This window comes from Rhyacophila brunnea, unplaced genomic scaffold (assembly GCF_057557595.1).
Source record: "Rhyacophila brunnea isolate RB1 unplaced genomic scaffold, BYU_Rbru_1.0 scaffold_15, whole genome shotgun sequence".
NCBI classification, from domain to species: Eukaryota; Metazoa; Arthropoda; class Insecta; order Trichoptera; family Rhyacophilidae; genus Rhyacophila; species Rhyacophila brunnea.
The window spans coordinates 15425791-15453568 of record NW_028232806.1 but is presented as its reverse complement, the minus strand read 5'-3'; the positions used below and the strand labels follow the sequence as shown (position 1 = coordinate 15453568).

The window sequence follows — 27778 nt, the reverse complement described above, 5'->3', positions numbered from 1 at the left end:
TCTGTGGAGGCCCATATGATCCTATTAGGATCGGACATGGTCAAAAGAAAAAAAAAATGAAATTCACGTGGCAGCAAGGCATTTGCTTTATTGAAGCGAATCGAAATAATTTGCGTAGCATTGTTGCACTACTTTCTGTTAAACTATTTGCTGGATGGGTTGCACTCGGGTAGATTCCCTTCATTGAAGTACCTTGTGATATACGACATTTTTTGTCAGGTGCGAAAACGAACAAAGCAGATGGTTTACCGACACATGAACATGCTACGTACAATTGACCGTGATAGAAACATTCATTTTATAGATTCAGGCCATAAACACTCAAGAATTGGCCTTGTAATTTGTTGATCGTCATGCCGAATGCAAGACGAATTGGAAATTGAATTAGTTTAATGGCATATCGGTTGGGATCATCGAAATTCTCGGAATGAGAACTACCTCACCTTTGAACATTCCTTTGATTATCGTCGCGTGAATCACATTGCTCATGAGTTTTCTCACCACCAAAAGCGTTCCGTTACATAGTTTTGGTTGGTTCAGATTTCAAAGCATGATGACTACCGAGCCAACCTTCAGTTGTTAATTGTGCGGTGGCAAGCCAGGCAGATCCAATGAGTTTAAAAATTCAGTTGGATAGTTGGTTGCTTCGTCTTCGTTTGTTACCCAGTCGATAGATTTTAAGGAATGCAGTGGACCAACAATTTCATTTTGAATTATGAAGTTTAAGTGATCCACATCTTTGTTCTTTGCCGCAAGACTGCTCGTTCACTCAACCAATTGTAATGTTTGTGGTTAGCAATGATGTTTCGGTAACACTTTGTTGATGAGTTCGTCCTTAGTTGAGACGAAATTGCAAAAATTCAGCGGAAACGAAATCAATCCGTTCGATTCATCAACAGGAACACGGCCGTTACCGATAGTCAGCAATTACTTGGAGAAATCTTCGGCAGATGGATCGTTTAGCAATACAACTTGCATGTTTGTCGTCAGCTAAAGTTTCTTCACATAGCACCACAGAGTCGATGATTTGAGGCAAGCATTTATTTCATCGGCAGCGGTCGATCTTGGAATGACTGGTAGTGTTTGGCGGAAATCGCCAGATAGTAGAATCACTGCGCCTCCAAAACTTCTTGAGTCATTGCGCAGATCTTTCATAGTTCGATTGAGTGCTTTCAATGCGCGTTTGCGCGCTATTTTGCATTTATCCCAGGTGATGATTTTACTTGCTAACAAAACTTTGGCCATTACTGAGTGTTTCGCAATGTTGCATGTCGGTTTTTCAGTCGTTGGCAGGTTTAAGGGCAATTTCATCTTTGAATGAGGCATTCGGCATCCTTCTAGCAACGTGGCCGCTATTTCAGAAGAAGCAACTGCTACAGCATTTTCGGATCTCGCACGCCAAAATCAATGACATGAGGAATGTCTTCCCAGTTCCACCGAGCGCGTCGAGGAAAAATAAGCCACCATTTCCATCATTAATTGCCTTCATTAATGTATCGTACACTTCTTTCTGTTGGGGGTTCAATAGTGGTACATTCGTTCGAACTGATTGGTTCAATGCATCTCGATCATATTCACGTTCACGTTCCAATTCTCGATTGAAAGCGTCGTTCATTCCACGATGTGGCGTTGGCATCCCTAACTTGACTAACAAACTGCCGCACATGAGGTAACACATATTATATTCGATCAAAAGCAAAGCCTGGTTATGTATTTCCTCATTCACCTTGAGATCGGGATTCCCTGAACTGACACGAATTCGATGTAAAATGTCTTCTGACATGTCATCCTTGTACTTGGCTCACAGTTCAGGTGGATTCGATGGGAAGCATGTCGAAATAATGATAGCAAATAATGTGCGTATCTGATTTGGAGTTGTAGAAATAATTGCTTCAGCGATTGTCATATCCCAATGAGTATCGTTTTCAAGCAAATTGAGCTGTTGACATGAAGCACGAAATGTTGGGCATACTACACCATTGACAGTTAGACATTTCGGTTATCATTCTTTCATTTGTTTGATTGTTTCTTGTTTATTCTTTCTGTCATGTATCGTTGTATATGGATTTTTTTTTTTTGTGATTTTCTTTTATTTTCGAATGCGCGAGATTCATTGTTCAAAATGTCAAAATGTATGAGAAAATTAATTTTCTTCATAATTTTCTTTTCCGTGAATTTTTCCGATGTTTTAATAGTTATTCTGCTATTCGGGGCTTAGACAAATCCAACAAATCAAAGATCGTAGAAATCGGTCCAGCCGTTCTCGAGTTATAAATGGTGTAACTAACCCGACTTTCTTTTATATATATAGACTAGCTGACCCGGCAAACTTCGTTCCGCCTCAGAATCAATAATCTTGTGTTAACTTATTAGCTGAATTAAGTTAAATGAATATTCAAAATGAATTAAGTTCAATAAATGTGCAAAAATCAAACCAAAATGAAATGGATTACATAGTTTTGGTTGGTTCAGATTTCGAAGCATGATGACTACCGAGCCAACCTTCAGTTGTAAATTGTGCGGTGGCAAGCCAGGAAGATCTAATGAGTTTAAAAATTCAGTTGGCTAGTTGGTTGCTTCGTCTTCGTTTGTTAGTGCAAGAACGTAGTGGTCGCGCGGGGGTGGCGCGCCGGCATCTTGCGAAACTCAAAAGTATAACCGTGTGTAAAATGTTCTTAGACAGTGTCTTTTTTCGGACATAATACACATGGCTATTCGTTTGAGTTTCGCAAGACGCCGCCGCACCACGCCCGCCAAATTACTACGGCCGAGCACTTACACAGTCGATAGATTTGAAGGAATGCAGTAGACCAACGATTTGATTTTGAATTGTGAAGCTTAAGTGATCCACATCTTTGTTCTTTGCCGCAAGAATTGCTCGTTCACTCAACCAATTGTTGACACGAAATTGCAAAAATTCAGCGGAAACGAAATCAATCCGTTTGATTCGTCGACAGGAACACGGCCGTTACCGATAGTCAGAAATTGCTTAGAGAAATCTTCGGCAGACGGATCGTTTAGCAATGTAACTCGCATGTTTGTCGTCAGCTGAAGGTTCTTCACATAGCGCCACAGAGTCAATGATTTGAGGCAAGCATTTATTTCATCGGCAGCGGTCGATCTTGGAATGAATGGTAGTGTTTGGCAGAAATCGCCAGATAGTAGAGTCATTGCGCCTCCAAAACATCTTGATTCATTGCGCAGATCTTTCATAGTTCGATTGAGAGCTTCCACGCTTGTGCGCCATTGTGCATTCATCCCAGGTGATGATTTTACTTGCTACCAAAACTGTGGCCATTGCTGAATGTTTCGCAATATTGCATATCGGTTTTTCAGTCGTTTGAAGGTTTAACGGCAATTTCAACGCTGAATGAACCGTTCGGCATCCTTTTAGCAACGGGGCCGCTATCCCGGAAGAAGCAACTGCTACAGCAATTTCGGATCTTGCACGGACAGTGGCCAAAATCAATGACATGAGGAATGTCTTCCCAGTTCCACTGGGTGCATCGAGGAAAAATAAGCCACCATTTCCATCATCAATTGCCTTCATTAACGTATCGTGCACTACCTTCTGTTGGGGGCTCAACATTAGTACATTCGTTCGAACTAATTAGTTCAATGCATCTCGATCATTTTCACGTTCACGTTCCAGTTCTAGATTGAAAGCGTAATTCATTCCACGATGTGGCATTGGCATTCCTAACTTGACTAACAAACTGCCGCACGTGAGGTAACACATGTCTTCGATCAAAAGGAAAACCTGGTTATGTATCTCCTTATTCACCTCGAGATCAGGATTCCCTGAAATGACACGAATTCAATGTAAAATGTCTTCTGACATGTCATCCTTGTAGTTTTTCTACAGTTCAGGTGGATTTGATGGTAAGCATGTCGAAATAATGATAGCAAATAATGTGCGTATCTGACTTGGAGATGCAGAAACAAATGCTTTAGCGATTGTCATGTCCCAATGAGTATTATTTTCAAACAAATTGAGCTTTTGACACGCAGCACGAAATGTTGGGCACACTACACCATTGACAGTTCGAAGTGATTCAAATGATGTCGGCCCACGAACATTTACCAGCAACAACCGCAAGTAGAATCATTCGCCATTCTTCGGATGAACTGTGTAAATGCGACCAAGAGCATCAGTAGAATGCACATCCGGAAGATCAGAAACCGCAGAGAATACGCCAAATTGCTTCATTGCAGCTCACATATCGACCAACTTGATAGTGCGTGATTTCATCGTTGGTATTGGGAGCTTGAACGCCAAAAACTACAATATCGATATCGACAATACAATATCAATAAACGCCTTTGCTGACATATTTGCAGATGTATTTGATTATGTAGTAAGTATTATAATGATTATTTTGAGGGGATGCTTTGTATCGCAGTATCAATGGACTGTACACCACTGCCGTTTAGATTAAATGAATAGGGAAATTTCACGATATAAGGTTTTGATAACCGCGAAGAAGGAGAAGATAGTGGAATTTGACATAGTCAGATGTCGTATTTGAGCGATTCAAACTTCAATTTACATAAAATATGCATATGAAAAGTACACACGGTGTAATATAAATTATGAGGGTTCTTTTAATATTATAATAGATCAGAAGTGTACTATCAAAATTAAAAGAATTTATGATTTGCATGTTAATTTACCCTGCGGAAAATATATCCATACTGGGCACCAGATCTCCCGCCTTGCACGGTGACTCGTTGAGCAGTAACCCCCCTCCGAGTTTGTCGTCGGGTGCCTGCACCTTTGCGAGGCTGTCCATGCCGAGGGTCTTCACAAATCTCTCCGGTGCTACGTAGCACAGCCTCCTCCTGGATGTGTCGAAGAAGTAACTATAGTCTGCTGGATTGTCCTCAGGGAGAAAAGTGGGCTTGAACGATGCAAAGTCGGCCAGCAGGACCCAATTCCATGATGTCAGCATGATGTTCTCTAACTGGAAACAGACATAACATATTGGTCGATTGACCAAATCAAATCGAATCAGTCTATTTCTTCATTCTGTAAATTTGTTAAATCTATATTTTCATATTTCATGGATACCCAGAAGGCCAGAGCATTCTTTCTATATTTTTATTGTAATTTACCGGGTAAAAGAATCATGGAAGACAGTTTAATTATAGACCTTATTACTTTGTTTTTCCTATAAAATGGCGGTTTAGCTTCTTCTTCTCGGAATGTACAATAGATTTAACTGGAATATCTTTATTTTATTTTGAATACGTTTAATATTATATTAAAGTAATTACCTTTATATCTCCGTGACAAATTCCCAGTTTATGGCATTGGTGAAGAGCATACAGAACTTGGAAGCTGATCCATTTCTTCTCTAGGTGGCTAAGGAAAGGTCGAGTTGAGATGCGATCATACAAACTATATTTGACATACTCTCGCATTATAAGCCCTGCCTTCTCAGTGAGCTAGAACAAGGACAATAATCATAACGCATATGACTATAAACAGAGACTTTGGACTAGAATTGGAGCAAGACTTGTGAACTCTTTCTCATATAACATTTTAATGATGATAGGTACTTCCAAGATTTATAGTGTGGCTGAATTGGTAGTCATAGAAAAAAAAAATATTCAATACGTTGCATATTGAAAAATTGTGGCTATAAAATCTTTTTTATAACAACCATCTTTGAAACTTGGATGTTACTTTGATATGTACGTATGACATTCACAATTTTTATTTAAATATTTTAAGGTTGTATTTGATTTGGCTGCTTATATAAATGTATAATAATTGACACAGTCAGTCCTTTCACAGACAGTTGTAAGCTACATTATTGTATTATGATGTGAATGCTTTAGTTCAGGTATAAGTCAAACATGGTTCATATTCAAAATGGTCAATGTTTATAGTTAACAATATGAATGACTCAAAACAAATTCAAGTTTCAGGTTTTATTATGGATATATTTACTAATTAATGAAATTGACTGAATGTGTAACGTCAATGTTTTTAAATGAGCGAGCACGGATTCCCGATGATTCAATTGGCCGGAGGACATCACATGATTAACACACGTAATACAGCATGACCAAAAGGCATATGTACTTGTTTTGAATCGTCAATTTGGAAATCGTACAATGCTGTAGCACATTGGTTGATTAATTAACCGTTCATGCGCGTTATAATTAATCGGCTGATAGAAAAACAGTTATGCTACTATTGTCTGAGTATGATCATATGATTAATTAATCGTTCATGCGCGCATAGTTTAACTGTAAAAAATTCAACCCAGATAAACGTCATTGTACAAAATTGTCATCAAACGCCGACTATTATATATTGGTACATAAAAAAGTGGAAATATTGGGGTCATCCGTTAATCAGGCATATAATATCAATGCATCGATTGTCGTGGCTGATATCATCCAGCAACCGAATGTTTTGATGTGGGTAGCTGTAGCGAGTTTGACAACTGAATAAGATAAGGCTAACTGTGAGAAGTTAATTGATAAGAAAATTGTGAGAAGAGCGTCTAAGCATGCATAGTGACAAAATTATATTCGTAATGCTGTCTTCGTTGAGCTGAATTTGTCTCATGCATCATCAGCTGCTTTTTTTAAATTAAAAATATATATTGACGCAGTGTGCAGCAGTATGTAAAATTATGTGTGGATGCCAACAAAATCACAACGATAAATTCAACGTGTTTGTAATGTGACATGGCTTAGTAGGTTTTTTCAGCTTCAGTCTCACATATTTATGCGTTTATTTCTAGAGAATGTTTTCTTCATTGTCTTTTATTATATGTATATTTAATTTTTTTGATTTATTGGTTAACTTGTACCGTTGTAAAATAAAATCATCAATCAAGTACTTCTAATGCTGTATTTTGTTAGGGAGTTGATATACATTATTAACTAAAGTTTCGTTGCGGCGTACATTTAGTATAATCAAATCAATAAATGACTTACCAAAACTTTCTGAAATGGTAAACAGTTAAATGCAGATGCTAAGTGTGTTCGTATGTATTCAAGCCTTTCCCTGTGCACGCCCAGCGGTAAAGACGGGTCTTGTATAGCAAAGACTTTAACGACAACCAGCCCTTCTTGTGATTTTGCACGGGCAACTTTGAAAAATCTGGTGGAGCCCAGACTGAAACAGACAAATACAAGAAAGTTAGGTTAAATAGTCTTCAACAATAGCAATATGAAATAATTAAATTTATAAAAATGATATGGAAAAATAAATATATTAATTTTAATCGTATGTGTTTACTTAAATGTACTTTATTAAATTTGTTGACCTTAGGATCAATAATGGGATGTTGTTCGGTTTGATAAATAGGTAAGTAGTTAATAGTCAATGAAATATGAAAAGGTTGCCTTTTGGGCGAGGATGTAACAAGGTTTAAATCTCAAGTGTAGTGGGATAAACTTAAACACGTGTTAAAGAATAAATTTAATAGCTAATCTGTACCATAATAATATGCATTATTGTCTATCACTAAACGAAACCGTATTAAATATTGGTAATATTTGAGGACACTTGGCGCACTTTGTGTGTCTTGCGATTTATGACCTAAGCGGCATAAAGTAACAAACCGAATCTGGCTTCTAAACCTTGGATCATGACGACTGACTTTCACAATACTGTCATATTAATCGGTTCTTTGGTATTAGGTGTGTATAATTTGTTTTTTTTATTATTATTGCTGTACTTTTACTCTACTTTTGAATACTGATTACTGAATAGTTTTGTATGAGGGTATAGTCAAGGCCGGTTACATACGGCCCGTGGCATTGAATTGCAAATTATGATGGTATATTCGAACAACATCTTCTTGGCTACGTGTTAAAACTGTGAACTAACAAGCTCCTCCCATTTTTAACCGCAGTTCCATTATAAACTAACGAGCTCCTCCCATTTAGTCGACAACAGCGCCTTCCGGCTTTTGCCTAAATCTTTTTGTTGGAGAGTAGTGATAGTTATTGATTATCATCGAATTTAATGCGGTGACCTGTTCGCAATAAATCAAGATTTTCGAATGCACATTCAATACAACAATTATAAATTTCTAACAAAACAGTTTACCATATTACTGTATTCAAAGTATGAGCAAAAACCAGCACTACCATTGAGGTTTACAGTTTTGTGTCGCAGCCTGACTATTTATAGTGGGCCTTGGGGTATAGTAAACAATATTTTTGTTGTTGTTAATAAATTTAATACATTTTATAAGTGTATGATATATAGATGCATTCAAAACTTCTGTGTTATGAAAATCAAACTTACTTACAACTTACTTAAACAATTGATTTATGAAAAGTGTTTGAAAAAAACAAAATGATGGTGCAACACAATATACCTACTAAATTTTTTGTGTTAATAATTGAGATCTTGAAGTAAACCGAATTAAATGCTCATTTATTCTAAGCCATTGATGTAATGTAATATCCACTATAACTTGTGTACATTTGTACCAAAACACTGCTGTCAATATTATAACAGTGACAACTGGCAGTATTTTTTGTAAAAACTTTCTATTATTTAACATAACATGTGGCAATATGATGAACGAGAAACGTAGATAGTATAATAAATTATATATATAGTAAATAGCTCCAAAACAAGAGAATAAAGCCAATTATGACAAAATTTTAAAGCGGAAAAGAATACACGAAGTTACCTTTGATCGAAAAGTAAGTCATGATGATCCGTCAAATAATGTTCAACGGGTAAAATTTGTGACGGAGCAACACCGACAAGTTGATTGCCCATTGTTTCACTTGTAGTTTTCCTGGTTTACATATAATAGTACAATAACATAATAATCCGTAAGTTCAGAAATGTTTTAAATAGTATTTCCATCGCAGTTATCCAGCTGCTGTCAAAATGACATTTCTTTATTTTCTTCGGTCAGTCAGCTTGTGAGACGAAGTTGGCAGAATATTAAAAAATATATTCCCTGCACGTTAAAATAATATTATTAAATTTCATTACCATACTCTAACCATAAAATGAATACTCAAAATGAATTAAGTTCAATAAATGTGCAAAAACCAAATCAAAATAAAAAGTATTTTAATTACATTGAAATAAATGTAATTCGTACACTGTACACCCATGATGGCCACGTGGCTTAAGCGCCGGTATATAGTGTCGAGCAGTGGCGCAACCCAGGATTTAATATTGGAGGGGGCCCAAGGAGGAGAATGTAAATTAATCCCATAGGCTCTTTTTCTTCTTCACAGCCTAATTTATCGTTTATCGGTCTTTTGTTTATTGCACTCGGTGTACCTACATCATGGTCCCCACATCCTGAAACGAGCCCTCAGGCTAGGATGTTTGGCGGGCTCCCTACCTACCGCTATGATTAAAAGTAGTGTGAAACACTACATGAACGTTTTTCAAATTGTGTTTTAGTTCAAATTAAGGGTACTTACACAGTGAATTATTGGCGATTTTTAATACATCTAGTTTAATAATGGAGCTGTCGAGTATCGACACATAATAATCAAAAAATATATTGCACAATTATATACTTAATTGAAAATGTTCATGGCCATGATGTATAATAGCGCCGCAGGCGACTTTTTTACTGTTAAAGCTTATTTATGATGTGTGTTTATCTCACTTATATGGTTAACCCGACACAGGCTAGAGCCCTGCCAGCCCTCCCCAGCCATGACCCACACCACTTCGGAATTCGGGTGGACGCCGAAATTTTTTGACAGTTCCATTAGGGATTGGGTTTCTAAAAAAACCTGACATTAGTGTTTCGAAATTTTTGTGTTAGAAATTAAAATCTAAGAAATTTTTCTAAAAAGGGTGCTGGAGAATTACAAAACATTTTTTTGCCGTGTTTTTATTTGTCTAAGCCCAAAGGTATAGTTTATTGGCTTTCAATTTCAATGTTTTCATATGTTGTTGATAATTTTCATGTTTTGGGGAGTGCCAGAACCCCTTGCCCCCCCCCTGGGTGCGCCACTGGTGTCGAGGGTCCCAGGTTCAAATCCTGGGTCAGAGTATGGACCTAATAGGTTGAGCGAGTGGCTGACATCCATTTCTCGTAAAAATAAAATCTGTTAATACAAACCTCCACTCTGTGGAGGCCCATATGATCCTGTTAGGATCGGACGTGGTCAAAAGAATGTAATTCACGTGGCAGCAAGGCATTTGCTTTATTGAACCACTTTCTGTTAAACTATTTGCTGGATGGGTTGCACTCGGGACAATTCCCTTCATTGAAGCACCTTGTGATATACGACATTTTTCGTTTTGTTGTCAGGTGCGAAAACGAACAAAGCAAATGGTTTGCCGACACAATATGAACATGCTACGTACAATAATTGACCGTGAGAGAAACATAAATTTTATAGATTCAGGCCACACACACTCAAGGATTGGCCTTGTGATTTGTTGATCGTCATGGCGAATGCAAGACAAATCGGAAATTGAATTTGTTTAAATTCAAATGGCATATCGGTTGGGATCATCGGAATTCTTGGAATGAGAACTTCCTCACCTTTGAACATTCCTTTCATTATCGTCGCCGTGAATCACATTGCTCATGAGTTTTCTCACCACCAAACGCGTTCCGTTACATAGTTTTGGTTGGTTCAGATTTAAAAGCATGATGACTACCGAGCCAATCTTCGGTTGTAAATTGTGCGGTGGCAAGCCAGGCAGATCCAATGAGTTTAAAAATTCAGTTGGATAGGTAGTTGGTTGCTTCATCTTCGTTTGTTACACAGTCGATAGATTTGAAGGAATGCAGTGGATCAACGATTTGATTTTGAATTGCGAAGTTTAAGTGATCCGCATCTTTGTTCTTTGCCGCAAGAATTGCTCGTTCAATCAACCAATTGTGATTTTTGTGGTAAGCAATGATGTTTGGGAACACTTTGTTGATGAGGTCGTCCTTCGTTGAGACAAAATTGCAAAAATTCAGCGGAAACGAAATCAATCCATTCAATTCATCGACAGGAACACGGCCGTTACCGATAGTCAGCAATTGCTTGGAGAAATCTTCGACAGATGGATCGTTTAGCAATGCAACTCGCATGTTTGTCGTCAGCTGAAGTTTCTTTACATAGCGCCACAGAGTCGATAATTTGAGGCAAGCGTTTATTTCATCGGCAGCGGTCGATCTTGGAATGACTGGTAGTATTTGGCGAAAATCGCTAGATAGTAGAGTCATTGCGCCTCCAAAACATCTTGATTCATTGCGCAGATCTTTCATAGTTCGATTGAGAGCTTCCACGCTTGTGCGCCATTGTGCATTCATCCCAGGTGATGATGTTACTTGCTACCAACACTTTGGCTATTGGTGAGTGTTTAGCAATGTATCATGTCGGTTTTTCAGTCGTTTGAAGGTTTAACGGAAATTTCAACGTTGAATGAGCCGTTCGGCATCCTTCTAGCAAGGTGGCCGCTATCCCAGAAGAAGCAACTGCTACAGCAATTTCGGATCTCGCACGAACAGTGGCCAAAATCAATGACATGAGGAATGTCTTCCCAGTTCCACCGGGCGCATCGAGGAAAATAAGCCACCATTTCAACCATCAATTGCCTTCATTAACGTATCGTACACTTCCTTCTGTCGGGGGTTCAACAGTGGTACATTTGTTCGAATTGATTGGTTCAGTGCATCTCGAGCATAATATTTTCGTTCACGTTCCAATTCTCGATTGAAAAAGTCGCACATTCCACGACGTGGCGTTGGCATTCCTAACTTGACTAACAAACTGCCGCACACGAGGTAACACATGTATTCGATCAAAAGCAAAGGCTGGTTATGTATCTCCTCATTCACCTCGAGATCGGGATTCCGAACTGACACGAATTCGATGTCAAATGTCTTCTGACATGTCATCCTTGTACTTGTTCCACAGTTCATGTGGATTCGATGGGAAGCATGTCGAAATAATGATAGCAAATAATGTGCGTATCTGACTTGGAGATGCAGAAACAATTGATTCAGCGATTGTCATGTTCCAATGAGTATCGTTTTCAAGCAAATTGAGCTATTGACATTGTTGACACAACTGTTGACCATTGACAGTTCGAAGAGATTCAAATGATGTCGGCCCACGAACATTCACACAGCAACAACCGCAAGTAGAAGCATTCGTCATTCTTTGGATGAACTGTGTAAATGCGACAAAGAGCATCAGTATAACGCACACCCGGATGATCAGGAACGGCATCGCCTTGCTTCCGACGTTGAAATTTCTTCGATGAAGCGTTCCAAGTGTAATAACGTGGCATCTCCGAGTAGAGCAACGTTCGTGCAAACGGATCGATTTGGCAAATCGAAAAGAAACTGGTCAATGTTGTCGCTGGAGGTGTTTCAGCACGGTGAGCAACATTCGATGCGTTGAAATAAACTCGTTGACCATTCTCCAGATGCACCGCCAAATGTACAACAGTGGGATAACGTTCATGAATGGGGAATGAGAAAATACGCCAAATCGCTTGATTGCAGCTCACATATCGACCAACTTGATAGTGCGTGATTTCATCGTTGGTATTGAGAGTTCGAACGCCAAAAACCGCCATATCGCTGCCTTTGGTGACATATTATTTGCAGATGTAGGTATTTGATGAACGTCACTGGATTGCAATATACTCCACGTTGCAATGCGCCTTGAATATTTTGGAAGGAAGTGGCGAATACGAAACAATCCAAGTGTTGTCGACCACGATATCGTTTCCCTTCACTTTCGTTGTGATAGTTCTACCGTTATCATCGGGTGATCGACGTCGATACAGTGGATAACCATCGTTGGGAGTGATAGTCGCCGCCGTCAAATTTCGTGGATAACGCTTGGAACACTTGCCGTCGACCATGCACGGTGATTGGTGGTTGATGGCGCCACACAGTCCGTAGATCATGTTAGTAATTATAACATTATGCAGGTCTGGATCGGTTTCGGGATCAGGAATCTCGGCACATATGATATCATCTATTTGGTCTGGTCAAATTCTTTCGAATAACCAAATAAGAATGTGTGCATGCGGCAAGCCTCGTTTTTGCCATTCAATAGAATACATCCAGCATCGAGTATCCCCAAAGACACGATGCTTAAAAATGTAGTTCATCAGCGACAGGATTTTTTGTTTGAAGACACGTGCGGTGATGTCGTGCCGATCACTTGATGTTGGTCCGGGGGCAGCAGTTGAACAATTTCTATCCATTTCAGATTGTACGTAAAGGTGGTGAATAGATCTGGAGGACCGTAATGACGAACATAATATGTCATCGCATCTTGCGCATATTCATGCATATGACGCGGGTTGCCAATGTACGTCACCAGTAGAATTATTGGGATTATCTGACGCATGAGCAACTGAATCAACTGTCAAAGGATAATGCACACAACGTCATCCACTGGCATTACCGGAACCAGGCCGAGGCCGACCATATCGAGAACGAGACGAACAAAAAAAAATCATCGAAATCAGTGAAAAGCCGTTCCATACAAAATGTATGAGAAAATGAATTTTCTTCATAATTTTTTTCCGTGATTTTATCCGATGTTAGTTAGGTATTCTGCTATTCGGGGCGGAGACAAATCCAACAAATCAAAGATCATAAAAATTGGTCCAGCCGTTCTTGAGTTATAAATGGTGTAACTAACCCGACTTTGTTTTATATAATATAATATATAGATTATAACCTACGACTGTAAATAAATACTGTAAAATACAATGTGTGATTAAATTATTTATTATACAATCAACGGTTAGGTTTTCATTTTCTACCATGTTATGACTTCTTCTTCTTCTTTCTTCTTTCACCCTGTCACGTCCCAACATTGGGGCATAGGCATGGGCAAGGGCATACAAATGGGAGAGATCTACTAGAAAATATTTAAGTCGTTTTGGTAAAAAAATTGCTTTACCAATAATTGGTTGCAGTCTCAACACAATTAGCATTTTTTGCCATTGATATTCTCCTTTTTGATACCTAATATTATCAATTTTGCATCCATATTTTTTAGATATTATGCTCAACCCGGGATAAACATATTCGCCGTCACATCTTTCAGCAGCAGACAGGGTTGCGGCATAGCTAGCTGGTAGTATTATTACGATTATTTATAACCATCAATTTCGTCTTTAATATAATTACGATTATCTGCCCATCAGTTACCGGTTGAACTTGATAGCCAATGGGAGCGCACTCCGGTAGGTCGTTCCTACTACATCCACTTCGATTTTTTCTGATTTTACATCTTACACAGTCCTCTATTATGGCATATCATTTTAAATGTTTGTAAATGTTCGCGTCGAGCTGGCCAACGGTGACAGTCTTTCCAGTGAACATGGAATCCACATGGGTAAGTGCGATGCATTCAGCCAACTTGGAGTCGTTAGGCAGTCAATGCTGTATTACTGTATGGCTATGAGATGTGGCACCTTACTAAGGTTCAAAGGTCTTTACTTTTGATCTACGAAACTCGATGTCTCCGCCGAATCTCAGGGGTTGACCATGTTACAAATACTAAATTTCGTGAACATACACGAAAGCCCTCAGGGATTGAAGTAATCACGAAGAGACGTTTGATGTGGCTGGGTCATGTGTTCCAGATGCCACCAGAGAGAGCGACACTTTGTACCTTTGTGGCATAATCATAAGGGTTCCGTCACCTCTCACATCCTGCAGTGGTGCTACGAAAGTGATCTACTTGCTGCAAGTTTCGCATGGAAGGAGGCGCTACCCTGTATTTGCCCAACTTCCCAATATTGGGACGTCACAGGTGAAGTAAATTTTCGCTAAACATCGCGGTAGTAGTTGTATTCGATGTCATAGCATCAGTGGTTGGGGGTTGTCGTAGAATTACACCTGTTGGGAGTTGGGAGGATTGTATTTTGGTCTCATAATAATATAAATGTCGACAGTGTTAGGAAATCCAAACTTCTGAGTATTATTTACCTGTATAATGTCCAAAACCTACAAATACTAAATTATACACGTAATGCTAGTTTGGCATAATATTACCTACTTTTTTTTGCGACATACGGTACGGGTGCTACGCGCGGTGATTTTTGGGCGACTAGCGATATTCATGTCCTCGGCTGTGTTGACGTGATGCGTACATTATCACAATAATGAAACAATAATAATTTACACCCTTGTGGGGAATTAAGATACTGTGACGGAATTACGATATGTTATGCAAATTAATACAATGTTATTAAACATGTTTATTAGGTACACCGAAAACCATTAGAAAGACAAATAATTATTATTTTAAAATTAAAGATAACACTAAAAGATGTTAAAAAAGAAACTTTCAATGAAGACTTTCAAATAATTATTATAAAATATTTATCATGATTATGTTTAAATAAATTATTCATGTATGAATGAGGGGCCTAGTCGAAAAACTGGATAACCCATAGCATGTGACATTTTCAGTTAATTATTACTTTATTCTTTAAATACTTCAATCATTTTAGTTACAAAGTACATTACACACATAGTCTAAGATTACACCAAGACAAACCACACAAGAAGGCCGCCGTTAGAGATTCTTGGGAGCAGTGACGTCTCTAGACAAAATGCCGCCCCTAGGCAGCGCCAAAATGCCACCCCATATTTTTTTATCACCCTTTCATGACTCCAATATCTAAGAAATGTGTTGTATCGATACATTACTAACAAAATATAAGCCATTAAAACATACACAAAATTAAATTTAGATGTAAAAATCCAATAAATATAATATCGGAAATTAAGTTAGACTTCCAAATCACCAGGTCTGAGGCCTTATTTGGTTGATATTTCTGACACATTTTGTTTGCACCACTTATCAATACACAGAGTTATTATTTTCATAGCATTTTTACTATGCTATTATTGTACAACTTAAACAAAATAATTTTCGCTATTTCTATATATCGGAAAAATACGAGTCTTGCAATTTGAGACATTTATATTTATTCAGATACAAATATGTATCTGAAAACATTAAAAAGAAAAATATTTTTTACTTGACGTCAAAGATAAACTTACAATTATTGTAAAAAAAATGTGAATTTGTTACATATTTATGTAGACAGTTACTTTATTAATACATTAAGTATATTATTTTATGGTCATATTTATTATTAAAATTTACTTGTCAATTTTTCCTCGTACTGATTATTGACCAATTCATAGTTTTAATATTTTTTATATTTATTTAAAAAAATATCGATTTTTATAAAAATATAAATACGAGTATGTATAACTTGATATCATTTTTATTTATCAAAATCCATACATTTTCATATATTGAAAAACTGGATAAGCCACATTAAAAACTGTAATTTATAATAAAAATGTACAAAAATTTGATGTGTGCTATTTATATAAAAACACCACACGCCTTAGATTTAATTAAAATATCACTCAGTAGGTAATTGAATGCAATTACCATTCCAATTGGTAAATGAACTCAATTTTTAAAACTTTGATGTTGATTATCTCCAAAACACAATTTTGTGGGTTAGCAAGTTTTTAGACCACACCCCTCAATAATTAATAATACAAAATCGTAACTATAAAGTAGGATTATAGGAATCAAATTGCATTATAATAATAAATAATATAGTCATAAGTCATAATATATTATGTACTTAAAGTAGTTTAAAACTTTCAACAGTCCCATATTTTCATTAAAGTTAATAAATAATATATTTTTTTATTAAAAATATATTAAGTAGTCTTTCTTTTAATTCCGTTACGTATCTTCACATATTATAGACTTTGTATCTTTACCTGTAAAATTAATTAATTTCCTGTTAATTTGTATTAAATTTCATGTTTCGTAAATCCGTTAAACCGTCACTAGATGTCGCTTGATACTACATCCTCCCCCCACACCCTTAAGGGTTTTGTGCGGAAAAAAATGTTTGTGCCAATGAAACCTGTGTGGGGGTAGGTGGGTAGGCATTTGAGACCATAGTAATCTGTTTGAAAACGTATCCGCTCTAAAAATGTTCATCGTCATCAAAAAACAAAAGGTTTTCGAATAAAGTGGATGCGAAGTAGGTGGCCATAGTAAAAAATCGCCACGAGCGTATGGAGATTACGTTATTTCCGTGTGTCAGTCAGTAATCTTTATGTCATAGGGCAGATAAAGTCATAAAAACATTCAAGATTGATGGCTCAAATATCAAAAGCATATATCAGGGGATCCAAACACCCTCCAAACGCCCCTAAAGCTAAAACTAGGGGGCGTCAAATCGTTCTCAGCAATTTTATTGTGACGTTTTTCCATTTTTTGTGGTTATGTAAATATTTTTTCTCATATTCTTTTGTAGCGCTGACTTTTAGAAGATATGCCTATTTATAGCAGGCGTATTTTTTAGCCGTCATGGCATATCTTTACTATGTATTATTTCGAAAACGAAAGTACCTATTCACCCTAGAACCGTTACTTATGTACTTACTTCACCGTATCACGCTCCAGCATCGGAACATAATATGGTAGGCACAATGTCGCGCCACATACATACGTGAGACATATTGCAGTGTGTAGATCGTTTTTGTAGCACTATTGCATGAGGAATGACGGTTTACCACGGCAACGGAATCTGTGCTACAATGTTATGAAGTGTTTCTCTCTGGCGGTATCCGGAACATTATTGTGTCCAAGTCACGTGAAGCGTCTCTTCATGGTGCCATGACCATAGTTCACTGGAAAGACAGGTATCATTGGCAAACATGGTATCTAAATATTTAAAAATGGGTCACCTAGCTCAATCGCTATACCGCAGAGGAGTGTCAGATTACTATTGTCTCATATTACAAATAATATCCAAAGCACTAATGAAGTACTATGTAGGTACATAGTACCTACCTACCTACCTACAAATATTTTAATACGTATTTCAGATTAAGTGCTTCCAATAAGCTTGAAAGTAATAATAATAATAAATGCTACATTCTCAAGTCTTCTTCTTCTTATTGTGCCATCCCCTCGCGGAGGTCGGCCACCGTCAAGGCAATCTTATCTTTATCGTCTGCTACCCAGAACAGTTCAGTGGAGCTGCACTCGTACCAATCACGGAGGTTCTTAAGCCACGAAATGCGGCGCCGTCCTCTGCTACGCTTACCGTTGATCTTTCCTTGAATGACAAGTTGGGGAATGCTGTACTTTTATCCTCTCAGTGTGGCCGAGGTACTTTAGTTTCCTGGTTTTGATACTACGTAGAACTTCTCGGTCCTTACCCATTCAATTGAGAACTTCAACATTTGTCATCCGGTCAGTCCAAGGAATTTTGACGATGCCACATCTCGAACGCTTCAAGTCTCCGTGACATCTCTTGGTCTCAAGTCTTATATAAATATTATTCATTGAATAAAAAACATGTAAATTAAAAAAAAATAGCATGATTACTAAAAGAGAATATTAGAATATATAAAATATTAGAAGAGATCCTGCCACCATCTAAAAATCAAGGAAAGCACTTACATGTATTATGTTTAACACCTTTATTGAAAATTACATAAAATGTTCGAAAAGATTAACGGAATTTTAGACAACACTTCGGACACTTAATTTTGACAAAGAAAGTGTTATTATTTAAAAAAAATTCAGCGTTATGAGGATTGTATCGTTTATTATTAATTGGTAAACCAGACTTACCGGAATCAGATGGATGCAGGTTTTAGTTCCGTACGGTACAAAATTTCTAATCGTAGATTTGTTTATGATGTGTTTCAAGGTTACATGTAAATAACTGTACATTATTATTACTCATAATGTGGCCGAGGTACTGTAGTAGTTTTCTGGTTTTCATACGATGCAGAACTTATCGGTCCTTTCCAATGACATTAATATGGACGAATCATCTGGAAAAGAAAATGACACTCACTTTATTGTCGGGTCTGCCGAATGGCATAATCTGTTCTAACGCCATTGCAATAAAGGTGATATTGCTATAAACTCCTGATGCTTTTTGTTGGGTCTGCCGAATGGTTCGGTTCGAACGGGTTCGCTCAAATGAACATTGACATTAGAAACACTGCTCTAACGCCATTACAATAAAAGTCATATTGCTATAATTTCCCGATGCGTGATATCGCATAATGGAAATTGCGTGACGTCTACCTATACATGCGAATTTACTTGCTAGCTACTGTATTCAGTGCGTCGTCCATTAATAATGTCATTGGTCCTTTCCCATTCGATTGAGAACTTCAACATTTGTCACCCGGTTAGTCCAAGGAGTTTTGAGGATGCGTCTAAATTATAGACACATCTCGAAAGCTTCAACTCTCCGTGGCATCTTTTGGTTTAGCGTCCATACTTCCATACCATAGACATACACAGTCTCAGACCCAGCTTATGGTCCCTGCTAAGGAGGCGTCTCATTTAAAGAAAGGCACTCCTTACGAACTCGATAATTCTAATTTTTATTTACTTAAACTGGTCCCATTTCTCATTGACTTATGTTCCTAAATATTTATAATGGGTTACACGTTCAATTGGTTCGCTGTTAATAACAAAACTTGGTGTCGCTATTTTTGATTCCAAAAAAACTAATCGCAAAATTAGCGACATCTCGTAATTGCAAACCCTATTCATAAGTGGGAATTATAATATTATTTAACTAATGTATTGTTTGTCTTGAAAGTCTCTGGCTGGAGTAGAATCGGAGCCCTTGGGATTTGCGAATGGAAAAGTATAATGATATTTTAGATTTCAGATAGCCGATTGGAATGCAAAGAAGCTTTCCTGTGATATATTTTGAAGAAGACAAAGTATCCAAGAAGAATATATCTATGGATTTTGCATCTTTTGATATACGTAGATTAAGAAGTAGAGCGGAGAAATATATTTCAAGTGTCGGTTGGGGGGGGGGGGGGTTAAACGATGTAGAAATATAATAATATATATATATGTATATATCTCAGCAGGTTTAGGGTGGCGCAATAATGTTCTCATCCCATTTGAAGGTGCTGTCATTTTTTTGAGATGTCATTTGTCATTACATTGTTGAGGGACGTGTAGCCGTTGACTTGTACAAGGATACACAGTCTCGTAGAAAATACACATTAAAGTGGACACGTTAATAAAATAGTTTAAAATACAGAACGCAAAATGAAGTGTATCGCATCATGGTATGGACAAGTACATGATGGGCATAACGCGAAAAAGCAAAACATGGAATTAACTATTTTTTTTATTCAACAAATAATTCACAAGATTTAAGAATGTTTTTATTGAACATACACTTTTTCAAAAAAAAAAGATTTTTTCTATAGGTTGTATATTTTTTAAGAAGTGTTTTCAAATTATGTATGTTTAATAAAAATAATGTTACATTCTTAAATCTTGTGAATTATTCGCTGAATAAAAAAAAAGTTTGAGTAAGTTACAACAAAAAATCTTGGAGTGATCCGTGACGCTGATTAGTAATTAGGGTAATTGATGTCTACTTTGATTTAAAATACAAAAGCCGATTGCCAATAGTATCTCAATTTAGAAAGAGCTTCAGAGAGTTTTGTAAGAGCCATTAGTTGAAATTTGTCGCAATTTGATAAGATGCCTATAGCATTGTGTTCGATGTGCGTGGGCGCGAATCCTGAGAGAAGCAGGTTCGATTTCTGCTGGGTGTCATATTTTTTTTGGAAAAAGGATTTTTTCTATTGGTTATATATTTCTTCAAATGTTTTCAAATTATGTATGTTCAAAAAGTGGAATGATTATAAAAGGAAACAAATAAAAGGAGGTACGGGATATACTAAAACACGGAAATGGGGTGGATATATAGCATTGAAGGGTTGATCGATAGATGTAGAAAACTGTTGTCCTAGGACTGAGAAGAGTGAAAAGCTTGAATGGCTTAGATTCAAGCTAACGATGATGACAGTTTTATTATCTAGTATATTATTACATAATAAATAAAACATACCAATTTTAGTGGCGTTTTTAATTTCATATCTCTAATAAATTACCTAATAATTGATTGGTACCTACTTCAATGTAACACCTGACAAGTATCTATGCTAATTAAACAAGTTCATTATTTTACACCACGCCGTAATTAATGACTTCTTGTCGACCATTATAAAATACAGGTGAGATACCTACATCGCGAAGTGTCTCTAAAAGGGTTGCAAACTTTTAATAAGCGTGGGTAATCAGTAATATACCTAGCGACGTGACGCCAGGGAGTGTAATCAGGGTTGTCAGCTGTCCCGGAATACAACTGGACTGCAAAATACAAAATAAACCTTCGTATCACGAAACCAAAAACTTGTGGTAATATTAGTCAAGAACTGATAAAAAGTTAAATATAAATCAAAAATACCAACCATCATAAAAATGTCGATGTATCTCTTTTCTAGGATCACGTCATCCTGTGGGGCCTTTTGATTTTGTAGGGATTTTTTTGGGTAATATTTCATATTCAATTTGTGAGAAATACGTATCTTCTTAAGATTTTTGTATAATTTGATAATATTGTGTGACTGGTTCGAATGGTTTCGAGGCTCCCTTAGTAGTTTCGGTGGATAAGCGGTGACCGGGAAAAGTACCTGTGCGTCTATTTTATACTTATCGACCGCTAAAGTGATAATGTGATAAATATTATCAAACTTAGGGTAGGTTTGTATCAAAGTATTAGCACTTATTGTAACAATTACAATAAGTTGGTTGTAATTGTTGCAATCAGTGCTATTTTTTAACAGCACCTCTTTTGGCTGTGATAATTTAGAGCGAGTTAGACAGTTTTGACTGCTGAGACGGCTAACTTATTGTAAAAATTATAATAACCTCAATACAAATATGTAATAAATTCCATCACTTTATCACTTTAGCGGTCGATAGTTTCCCTGTGTATAGAATAGACCCGCTGAAATAGTTTGTTTCAATAGCTACATACGTATTGTTTTAGATTTCTATTTCCGCACCATAATATATCTTATTACGTAGGTATGTTTAATAATGAATGCGATATATAGCTATATAATAGCCATAGATCAAGGAATTGAATTCGGATTCGGTTTATTACTTTGTGACGGTCACAACACGGTCGAAAATACAAAACGCGCCTTCTCCCTCTAATTTTTAGACAGCTGCCATTTTAGACGCCATGTTGGATATCTCGTTCTCTGGACTCTCAACTATATTTTAGAGCCTTTTTTGAATTATGTTTCTTCAACAACATATGATTTGATACAGGAACTTGCAAATCTTAAAATAATTAAAATTTTATGGGAAGAGAAGGATTTGGGAAACGTGGCCGCCATTTTGTTGGGGGTATAAATTTTCTGTGTAAAAAAATCGCAATATATCCATTATTTACAAGGGATGAAGCGATCTTAACATAACATTACTAAGCTGTAATATGCCGAAAGATCACTGAACGGGCGCCTATTTCCGAAAATACCCGAATGCTTTGTTTAAAAAATACACCTCTAACCCTGGGCGTGTGACGTAGCGTTACGGAGCAGTGTCGCGTCGTCACAAATGACTTAACCCTTTGAATGTAATGAATAATGCGTCGTCACGCCAACTTCACTGACGTTTCATAATTTCCACGGCTTTTCTCTGTAGGTAGAAGTTAGCTGTTCGCGTTATCGCCGGGAAATATATTATGTTTATTTTTTGCCTGGCACCACTTGCAGCTGACGATTGCTCACATAATTTATTAGTTATACTATAATCCAGATGGATTAATGCCTTCTCCAGCTTCTTCCATTCTTCTCAGCCATTAGCACGTTATTTAACTTTATAAATTTTATTCGCAGCGGTGATTTTCTTTGACGCGGATGATGCAATCGATTCAAATGTAATATTATGTAGGTACCTACCCATTTCTCACAAATCGAGTAGAAAATATTCTCTAAACTCTAAAGCATAGCTTAGGTCTATAACGTAACTACTCAAAAAGAAAAAATAAATCACTAATAATATTATTATAATATGTTACAATAATAAAAAATAATATTTTGAGTTAAAGGAGGTGATTCTAGAAAAGAGATGACATTGATATATTTTTTTACTACGTTTTGAAAACTTATTAAGAATATTTTTTTACTTATTGACTTTTAAGGCCGAGGGAGAGGGCGGAGTTAACATGATCTAGCTGACCTCCGCATTTACCCCGCGAATCCCCCCACTTTTCCAGCTACATACCCCGTACCCAGACACTCCGCACTTTGAGTTACGCGATAAACACCTGGTCTGCAGCTATAACTAAGGGTGCTCACCTATGAGTTATTGTGACATCTCGCATTCACAAGTAGAGATCGAATGCGCCTGACCTAACGGTGATAATTATTATGATCGTTAGTGTTCGTTCATGTTTTAGATATGCCGCGTGATAATTTCAAAACAAGATGAATGCATTAAAAAAGCGATGGGTCTTCCACTGATATAGGCCTTGCGTGGCGTAGAATGCCGAAAAGAGTCGGGCCAACCATTTTAGAAGGCTTTTCGACAGCCTAGTCACCCGGGTCTCGACTCTCAGTCATAAAGTACTGACGATGATGAAGAAGTAATATTACATTCACTTGAATAATTCAATTTTTTTTTGCTCCTGAGGGTGGGGAAGGTACGGACCCAAAAACCTCCCTCTTGAGTACACGCCTATTGAGAACATGAACAGAATTACATTATATATTTACCTTGGTTTTTCTGTCTGTCTGTAACGCATAAGCAGTCAGAACGCACGTAAATTTACATGCGAAATAGTTTCCGTTTTTGTTGCGCGATCGTTTAAATAAAACAATCATGTTACATCCCTCTGTGTAGCGCTACACTTAATCGCTTACTCACATAATATATGCATTTAGCATACATGCTTCTTAACCAATACCAATCAAACTGACATGAAGTGCACCGGCTTCATCGAAATAGATATCAAGCAATCTATATTGGTATTAAAATCGACGCGTTCTTTAGCTATGAATATTGTTAACTTATATTGCTTTGTTTGTGTTATAAAAAAAAGTGTTATTATTAGCTAAATGGTATTATGAAGAGCCTGGAGCACAAGAACTTTGACAGGCAATACTGCCACCTTGTATTTTTTTCTAATGCTGAAAATAGTTCTCCAACATTGAGAATCACATAATAATTATTTAAATATGAAGTCGATAAACCTACTCAACTTGGTTACATTATACACTTGAATCTTTTTAATCGTCAGGTCCCCAAGTAATTAAATTAAGTATATGAAAATGCAGTAAATTTGAGCATGCAATTTTAATATAATTTATAAATATTTTTTTTAATATAAACACAAACCTACTCAAGCGGTTACTTATTTATACTAAAAGCATGCTTTTAAAACGTCCATACACCAACTTGAGCACATTACTGCTGAGGAAAATAAAATTATAATAATATTATATACCTACTGCAAGCCACTTTATCAAAATGCACGCTGCAAAAATAATATCGTGCAGCCACTGTGTACATAATGATAATATAATTGAGACATGCCATTCAACTCCGCTGTAGGTACTAATTATGTTTTCAAGAAAATAAAACTTCCACTTAGTTATAAATTAAAATTTATTTATTTATTAGTATGTAGTATATTATATTAAAATAGTACTTATTTACAAAGCGCAAATGACGATGTCCTATTTGACATTTAAAATGAAGACATTCAAAAAACAATCGACAGGCTACACCTACACAATTATTGTTATCGCATAGATTTGAAAACCAACGTTTTGTGTAACAGCTTCTGTCCTATTTCAGAGGCTCTACGTTTGGATTTGAAGCAACAAAAATTCGCACCGTGAGTGTAAAACCAAGACATCTGCAAAAGACACATTTTGGAGATATTAGGGTTTGAAGTCTTTGTTTTGTCAGGACAAATAGAAATTCTAAAAAATGCCATAATATTTGGTTTATATCTATCTACATTATATTGCATGTTCTTTCAGTTAATTCACTATTACATTATCAAGTTCACGACTTTTGCAGTAATTGTTTAGTATTTAATCTTGAAATTGAAAAATTTGCACATGTCTTGGGTTTACACTCACGGTGCGATTATTGTTTACGCCTGGGAATGTCTCAGGAGCAGATGCCCAAGACTGAGGTCTCCGTGTACTCAAGTGTGCTTTGGCTGAATTTACTGAGATTTATTTATTTGAAAAAGACACGTTGAGTACATAACAAATTATTAATTCAGGACGTTCACAACATGACATTTAGAATAAAAATTACAAGTAATCAGTTCGGAAAATCAGAAAGAACAAAGTGGAGGAAAAAAAGAACACAAAAATATTTTTATACAAAAGAAATAAAATTTAAAAAAAAAACAACAATGATTCAAAAAGTACAAATTAAACAATAAAATAGAATTTAAAAAACAGAATATATAATGGATCGCCAAAAATATCTACATCTCTAGGGAGTGCATTGACCAACCGCACAGCCCTCGCTATTGGTGCCTGGTGAGCCTGACATGAGGAAACAGCTTTCACCCAAAATAGGTCATGGCTGCGACCACGCATGTAATTGACGGGCGTGTAAAAATTTAAATTTTCTAGAATATCGGGATTGAAAATGATACCACGTGAGAGCAGGGAAAAAAGCTTTAAGAGCAGAAGTGACCTACGAGCTTCAAGAGAATGAAAGGCGAGCATGCCTTGAAGAAAGTTAGTCGGAAAATGCTCGTTTGAGAAGGTGTCAACAGGAAAATAATTATAAACTTTAAAATAGAGATGACGAAGAAATTTTTTCTGAACACGCTCTAAAACAAGCTTATATGAAACTTCATAAGGACTCCAGATGATGGAGCCATACTCAAGAATACTCCGTACTAACGACACATAGAGTGTACGTAAAACAGTTGGATTATTGAATGACTTGGCTTGTCTCATGACGAATCCTAGAAGCTTGCTCGCACGCAATGCCGTAGAAGTGATGTGCGAGCGAAATTATAAACGTGAGTCAAACAATATGCCAAGGTCTTTAATTTCTGATTGACGCTTCAGTAATCTATTTGACATATTGTAGTTGAAAATAATTGGAGATCTTGATTTCGAAAAGCTAATACACACACATTTATCAGTATTAAATTCGAGTTTATTTTTTTTCGCCCAAATTTCAATTGAGTTAAGATTATTTTGTAATATGTGACAATCTAATTCACTGTGAATTGACGCATATAATTTTAAATCGTCTGCAAAGAGTAAAAACTGGATTCCATTTATAACCATAACCATTAGATTTGATCCTTGGGGAACACCTGAATAAGTTTGAAAGACGTCGGATCTACACCTTGCATACTCCACATATTGACAGCGATGCGAAAAGTAAGATTTGAAAAAGTTGATAAAATTTATAGATCCACCTACTGCACTTAATTTGTTAATGAGAATATCATGATCTACATATCTGTATAAATTGCGTCCACTTGACAATTTACGTTCAGCGAATGAGATATGTACTCAGTATACGTCATAAGGTTTGTAACTGTTGACCGAGCTGATCGAAATCCATGCTGAGCGTCAGTCAGTTGACCGTCTACATGTTTATAAATATACCTATGCAAAATAGACTCAAATAATTTAGCTGGTGCAGATAGAACAGCCACCGGGCGAAAATTTATTGTTTCAGAGCGCGAGCCTTTTTTGTGCACCGGACGAATACGGGTTAGGCTCCAACAATCTGGGAAGACAGAAGTACTTAGGCTGAGATTAAATAAATATAGTAGGGGGTCAGTTAACAACTTATGACAGTCCTTTAAAATCCAAGGGGGGATACCATCAGGACCTACTGAGGATTTTGGATATAGTCGAGAGAAAGCATACACCATGTCAGTCTCATCCAGAAGACCAATACCTAGTACTGGCCAGGAAGATGAAATACTATCCGGGTGAGGTGTGGGCAATATCGAAGGAGCTTTAGAATATACAGACATAAAATATTGAGCGAAACCGTTAGCAATGGACTGGGAGCCACTCAAAACACTCCCTTCCAGAGACATAGATGATAGTTGAGCAGTTTTAATTTAATAAAAAATGTCCATGGGAAACAGGAGGACGGAGATTAACATAAATAAATGATTTTAATTAGTTTACATTGAAGATTGAAAAATAAAACATTGTAATAAAAACAGCACTGAAAAAACAATATAAAAAGTCTATTGATATTCATTGCGATACTTAAGAATATTCACTATTGTAATAATGATAAAATAAATATGCGTTGATAATTAAAAAAGAAATAAAGAAATTTTACTTTATATCTAAAACTGCAATCATACAAAGAAATTATTTAAAAACTTGGAAATAAAAATATACTCAACTTTATTTTATGTCTGCGGTCAATTTGCTGTGAAAAATAAATTTTATGAAATATGTAACCAACTGTATAAATAAACATTCTTTGTTTACAAGGTTTAGCTTTTACCATTAGCGAAAAGTTCTCTTTAATCAAAACATAATGTACCTACGAGTTCGTAATATATACGAGGGTGGGTCAATAAGTCCTTAGAAAAGCCGACAGGTGGCGCGACTAGTACTGTAAGCGGTTTGTTTTCATGCAGCGGCACTACCGATTCAGTATGCTGCGAAGTTTCAATCAGATTGGTCGGGTTGTTGTGTGTTTCTCGTACATTTAAAAAAAAATTTGCTTGTTTACAAAAATGGAGAAAAAATTGAGTTTAGAGCTGTTATTTAACATTTTAATATAAAATGGTTAACAGCAAAGGAAATAAAAAATGAGTTGGATTTAGTTCACGGAATATCTGCTCCTTCACTTGCAACTATTTATAACTGGTTAAATGAATTTAAACGTGGTCGTACATCAACAAAGG

At 36.6% G+C, this 27778-nt stretch overlaps 1 protein-coding gene across 1 annotated transcript in view; it reads right to left on the bottom strand.

Annotated features, from left to right (window-relative positions):
- The window catches only part of Vps15 (vacuolar protein sorting 15), a 32437-nt gene extending 23522 nt beyond the window's left edge, over nucleotides 1-8915 (bottom strand). The window contains exons 1-4 of the mRNA XM_085942950.1: nucleotides 8673-8915; nucleotides 6958-7138; nucleotides 5278-5448; nucleotides 4675-4964 (exon numbers count right to left, since the gene is read on the bottom strand). Of these exons, the coding sequence (XP_085799076.1) occupies nucleotides 4675-4964; nucleotides 5278-5448; nucleotides 6958-7138; nucleotides 8673-8764 (734 nt within the window). The 5' untranslated portion in view covers nucleotides 8765-8915. The remainder of the gene's footprint in view (nucleotides 1-4674; nucleotides 4965-5277; nucleotides 5449-6957; nucleotides 7139-8672) is intronic.
- Nucleotides 8916-27778: the final 18863 nt, after the last annotated feature.